The sequence below is a fragment of the Arvicola amphibius genome, chromosome 10, assembly GCF_903992535.2.
Source record: "Arvicola amphibius chromosome 10, mArvAmp1.2, whole genome shotgun sequence".
NCBI classification, from domain to species: domain Eukaryota; kingdom Metazoa; phylum Chordata; class Mammalia; order Rodentia; family Cricetidae; genus Arvicola; species Arvicola amphibius.
In genome coordinates, this window is record NC_052056.1 from 94,015,287 (window position 1) to 94,021,313 (window position 6,027).

Genomic DNA, 6,027 nt, shown 5'->3' on the forward strand with positions numbered 1-6,027 from the left:
AGGGAGTCGAGATTCACAGACCTCGGGGAGCCTTCTAGAATGGACTGATTCTGATCCGAAGGAAAAAGGAGGGTTTGCCAAGAGGGGAGAAACTAAAAGAGAGGGACTGAGTGAAGAGATTCAGGGGTCATCGAAGAGTTGGGGAGGGACGCGGGTGCCGGGGCATCAGACACCTTGGGAAGGAAAGATGCAGATGCATGGACCAGAGCCAGTCTGTACTTGGGTCGGGGTGGCCAGACGCGGGCATGGAGTTCAGCTCTGGGAGATTCCATTCATTCATCTGGAGCCCCCAACCCCCTCCCGGTGTCTGTCACATCCTCAGTGATATGTACTTTTTCCTTCATCTCAAGGAACCTCCTGCTGCGTGGCCTGTGGCCAGCCTGGGGGCCGTGTGGACCGGGCTCCACAGGCAGCCCAAGTGATGCCCATGTGAGCTAGTCTGGTGGTGGCCAGCTGTCGTCTGCGGCTCCTTTTCTCACTAACCTCCCAGCACCTGGGGAAATTGGTGGAGGGGGCAAAGCATCCTAGTATCTGGAGCAGCTGTCCGAGGAACCCCAGTGCAGAATGAGGAGTGTGGCTGATTTGATGGAAGACTAGGGGTTTCTGAGTCTGTAGATGCAATCACCCTAAAGCTGGGACTGGTGGCTCAGGCCTCTCATCCCAGCTACTAGGTAGGCTGAAGCAGACAGGGTGGAAAATTCAAGCCCAGCCTGAGGAACCTAGCAAGACCTTGCCTCAAAACAAAAAGACTGATACAATGTTTACCTAGAATCCTCCAGTGAAGGCCATGGTTGGGTAGGAGAGCACTTGCCTAGAATCCCCCAGTGAGGGGCTGGGGTGTGACTCAGGGGTCGAGCACCTGCCTAGAATCCCCCAGTGAGGGGCTGGGGTGTGGCTCAGTGGTAGAGCCCCTGCCTAGAATCCCACAGTGAGGGGCTGGGGTGTGGCTCAGTGGAAGAGCTCCTGTCTACCATATATGAGGCCCTAGATTCAATCCCTAGTACCAACAAATTTAAAATCACGCTGCAGTCCAGGATTTTGCCCCAGTATAAATAGATTGCCATACACTGAGCCCAGCATTGTCCTGCCTTGCTGAGGCACCTGGGGGAGACTGACACACCTCAGTGGCCTGAGGTGCATAATTAGCTGAAATCTGTAAGAATCTTTTTAGCTCCAACTCTTGATTCTGAAAATAGTTCCCCTTCGTCCTTGATAATCTGGATCCAATAAAGCAGCATGGGCTCCTCCTTTACTCAGACCGAAAGGCTGGACTGCCATACTGGAGATAGCCCCCGGACAGGTCACACGCTCTTGCTGTTCACTGCCGGCCCTAGGATGGCCAGAACCTTACATCTTCCACCCGGCTCCCACCTCAGCCCCTCTGTCCCAGGCTGCCTCCTCCTCCCACTAATGCGCACCTATTTTTCTTTCTCAGATTTAACCCTTGAGATGGGGCCTTATAACCCCTTAACCACTTTCTTTTCTTTTCTCTGGGTCATAGCCTCCTGCCTTCAAACTAACTCCGGGCCAGTGGGGGTGGGGTGGGGTGGGGTGGGGGTAGCTGGTCGGGGTGAAGGGGAGAAAGGGAGGAAGACTGAAACAGAGACAGCAGTGGCCAAGGGTCTCCTCCTTGTTCTCTTTGTGTGACCTTAAAAATCTAAATCTTTACTCTGGAGGTGGTGGTGCACACTTTTCATCCCAGCACTCGGGAGGCAAAGACTGGTGGATCTCTATGAGTTTGAGACCAGACTGGTGTACAGAATGATTCCAGGACAGCCAGAGCTACACACAGAGAAACCTTGTCTCGGAAAAGAAAATAACAAAAACAAAACAAACAGACAAACAAAAAAAGCCCTAAATCTTCTATTTGAAACAGGGATGGGGGGGGGGGCAGGAAAAACAGGATTTAGCCATAATACTTGCAAGCAGAGAAGCCATTTCTGGCCTTTTTTATGTGTGTTGTCCCTATTTAAAAGCTTCATTCAAAGGTCTATAGACGTGGTTCAGTTACTGGAGGGTTTGCAGAGTGCAGTGTTCTGTCCTCAGCACTCACGAACAGGTGAGGTAAGTCCGCAGTCCCAACACTTAGGAGGTCAAAGGCAGAAAGACCAGAAGTTCAAGGTCACACTCCGCTACACAGGAGGTTTGAGGTTAGATACGTGAAACTCTGTTTCAAAAATAAAAGTTTTATTCCTGCTAGACATAAGGGCACATATATACATGTGATCCCAGAACTCAGAAGTTCAGGTGGGATGACTGAAAATTACAGGCTAGGCTGGGCTACATATTGACTCTGAGGAAAATAAAGCAAGAAAATAAAGAATAAAGGAAGAGAAGGAGCGAAAGTCAGATGTGGTGGCCCATGTTTGTGATTATAGCACTCAGGAGGTAGAGACAGGAGAATCAGGAATTGAAGGCCAGTCTTGGCTACAAAGTAAGGCCAGCCTGAGCTATAAAAAAAAATCCTTCCTCAGCCAGGTAGGTGGTGGTGGCGCATGCCTTTAATCCCAGCACTCAGGAGGCAGAGGCAGGGGGATCTCTATGAGTTTGAGGCCAGCCTGGTCTACCTGAGCTAGTTCCAGGACAGGCTCCAAAAGCTACAGAGAAACCCTGTCTCGAAAAACAAAACAAAACAAAACAAAAAAAAAACCCAAAAAATATCCTTCCTTAGAAAATAAAAATGAAGTTTTGGGTTAGAGAGTTGACTCAGCGGCTAAGAGCATTTGCTGCTCTTTCAAAGGACCTAAGTTCAAGTCTCAGGTTACACGTGGGAATGTCTGTGTGCCTCAGCTCCAGGGGACCCAGCAATCTCTGGTCTCCACGGCCCCATGGGCACAAACCCCACATACAGACACATAATTAATTTTTTTAGAAGAAAAAGTTTCACTCATGAAGTTCAGGGTGTACTCAGAGGTACTAATATTTGTGAGGTTCTGGTTTCTTTCTACCCCCAGCATTGACAAGCAGGAGAAAAAGAAGCATACACACACACACACCCCACCACCAGCACCAACACCAACAACAATAACACCACCACCACCACCAACAACAACAACTAATAAATTTTCATTTATTCATAAAATACCTTAGTTTTTTCAGAAAACATTTCTTAGCACTTACTCAGGTCAATAAAGAACTTGGACTTTTTTGCCCTGTGGGCAGACAAAATAAAAACAACAACAACAAAAAACCAAACAAAACAAAACAAAAAAAATCGATATGAATTTGGCAAAGGACACACAAGTTTGGAACTGGAGTTGTCCCTGAGGCCAAGGCTCAGAGGAAACTTGGCAGGAAGCCCTCGCCACTGCTGTGATGGGGACTGAGGCCGCTTGAGAGCCCCGATGGGCAGAGCCCCGGGTGGACTAGGATCTGCTTTTCTCTCTTACAGTGCCCGAAAGCGTCCCATCCCCTACTACCGACCCAGCCCCTCCTCCTCCTCCAGCTGCTTGAGCAGCGACTACTCAAGCCGGAGCCACAGCCGGAGCCCAAGTCAGGGCCACAGCCACGGGAGCTACAGCAGCCGCAGTCATGGGACCCGCAGCCGCTCAGGCAGCCGCTCCAGGAGCCGCAGTCCCAGCTACCACAGCAGAAGCAGCTCTGAGAGCGGGGGCTTCTAAGTCCAGACGGACCCATCTGGGGTTAGAAGGCCCTGGCACAACCGGGAGAGGCTGGGGCCCTGAGACCTGGGAAGGAGGGGTCTGTACCCCCATATTGCTACAGAGGTCCGGGGTGGGGGTGGGGCAGCACGTGGGCAGTTGGGACTAGGGAAGAGCTTCTTCTCTGGTGGGTGTCCCACCCACAAGGAGGAATCGAATTGTCTTGTCCCTAAAGTGTGCCCATCCCCACGCCCTGCCCACCCACCATGACCAGGGAACAAAGAGCCTTTTCGAACACGGATTAGATCACCACGCCCCTCTTCTGCTTGAGGCCAGCTTACCAGCCTTGGGGCCCATTGCCTGGGTATGGCACAAGAGTCCACTGTTGGCTCTCACCTCACCTCTGCTCAGTGGACCCCTGCACAGCTTGGAAGGTGCCAAACCCGGACCTTCCCCTCCTCTCTATCTCCCTTGGAGTTGATCTGCAGACAGTAAAGCGAGCCAGATCTCAGGGGGAAGCAAGACCCACCCATGGTGTATCGCCAGGCAGGATGAGATGCTCACACTTGGTCCCATCTCTCTCCCTTGTCCTCATAGCAGCAGGCCGGAGGCCAAGGCCACACCATCCAGGCCTTGGTCAGCACAAGAGGTGGCATATACCACATCTGTATCTAACCCTGAAGTCAAAGATGGGGGTTCAGGGGTGGGGACATAGCTCAGTTGGTAGAGTGCTTGCCTAGCATGCATGAAGTCCTGGGTTCCACCCCAAAGCATAAAACCAAGCATGCTGGTGCATGCCTGTAATCCCAGCACTCTGGAGGTAGAGGCGGGAGGACCAGGAGTTCCAAGGTCATTTTAGGCTACATAGTGAGTTTGAATTCAGTCTGGGGTACAGGAGACCCTGTCTCAACTGTGAGAGAGAGAAAGACTGGGGATTCAGGTCAGAAGACAAAAAAGAACACGGGTAGAAAGCCGAGGGATATTTTTTTTTTTTTTAGTGTGGGCCCAAACAATGCAGTCAGATGACGAGGCAGGTCAAGGGCTACTGGGAGGCGTATACTGACTGCTGTCTGGGTCACGGGCCAAATGATTGCTCATGGTCACAAGCAGAGGCCAGCATGCAGCGCACTTCAGAGCCTGCCCAAGGGAGGCCTCGCTACCAGGCTTTGATAGGTCAGGGTTGGTCAAGGCTTTCAGAACAGGAGTGGTAGGTTCCAGCCAAAGCCGTCCACCTGGGGCATGATGGGGAAGCAGTGGTCCCCCCTCTAGCCCTCTTCCGTGGCACCCAGCCCTCCCCCTGCTGGGGCCCTCAGGGATCTCGAAGTCTTCCTTGGCCCAATAGGGCAGATGCCCTGGGCTCTGGTTAGGGGGAGGAGTCTGGGGTCTGATCCGGGTTCCCACCCTCTCTCAGTTTCCCCTTCCCTCTTTCTCCGCAGTGCGGGGAAAAAAAATTGGACTGTAATAAATACATTAGGTGCCCGGATGACAGACTGAGTGAGCCTGGGTCTCTGTGGCTGCGACCATCAGGGGAAGATTAGGGAGGAAGGAAAGGGGCTGGGGTCCTTCCCTGGGAGGACTAATCAGGGCTCACATTCCTCCTGTGAGCCCTATGAGAAGAGGTGGCATCAAGGAAATCTGTCGGATCATGTCCAGCCCCCTGCCTCTGAGTGAGAGACTACACAGCCCCTGAAGCTCGAGATGGGGAGGAAGACTGAGTCAAGAGAATGTCCTTCCTGCCTGGAGGTCTTGTGGGCTGTTTGTTCAAATGTATTGTGTCTATGTGTGCAAGACTGTGAGGTGCCTGTGCCACTGCATGTGTGTGGAGGTCAGAGGGCAACTCTGGAGTCCTCTGTCTCTTTCCACCTTTACGGGAGCTCCAGCTCTGCCCCCAGGCAGGTGAGATGATCACCTGTGCCCGCTGAGCCATCTTGTTGGCCCATGTTTGTGTGTTTGTTTGTTTGAGACAAGGTCTTACTGTGTAACCCTGACTAGCCCAGTAGACCAGACTAGACTAGAACTCTCTGTAATCCTCCTGCCTTAACCTCCTAATTACTGGGATTTCAGCCATGCGCCACCATGCCCTGGTTGGGCTTTTTCCTCCTACTCCTCTTCCTCTTGTTTCTCCCTTTTTTTCCCTTTGTCTCAAAGATGTCTCGTGTGTGTGTGTGTGTGTGTGTGTGTGTGTGTAAAATGTGAGTATGATGTGGGTGAGTGATGTGTAGTGTATGGTGTGGTATGTGTAGTATATGTGCTATGTGTAGTGTGTGGTGTGTAGTGTGCACACACTGTGTGTGTAAGACAAAGACCAACATGAAGTGTCTTTCCTCTACTTAAGCTTCTCCGCCCTAATTAGAGTCAGAGTCTCTCACTGACCCATGGAGCTCCTAGGTTCCCTCTGTCTCTGCTTCACCACCCTCGCACCCAGCAC

General features: G+C 51.9%; 1 protein-coding gene across 2 annotated transcripts in view; it reads left to right on the plus strand.

Annotated features, from left to right (window-relative positions):
• The window catches only part of Srrm3 (serine/arginine repetitive matrix 3), a 37,710-nt gene extending 32,623 nt beyond the window's left edge, over positions 1 to 5,087 (plus strand). The window contains exons 14-15 of one of the 2 annotated variants that reach the window (XM_038346205.1): positions 351 to 429; positions 3,392 to 5,087. In XM_038346205.1, coding sequence (XP_038202133.1) covers positions 351 to 429; positions 3,392 to 3,604 — 292 coding nt within the window. In that variant the 3' untranslated portion in view covers positions 3,605 to 5,087. The remainder of the gene's footprint in view (positions 1 to 350; positions 430 to 3,391) is intronic. The other variant, XM_038346206.1, reaches the window with a different exon arrangement.
• Positions 5,088 to 6,027: the final 940 nt, after the last annotated feature.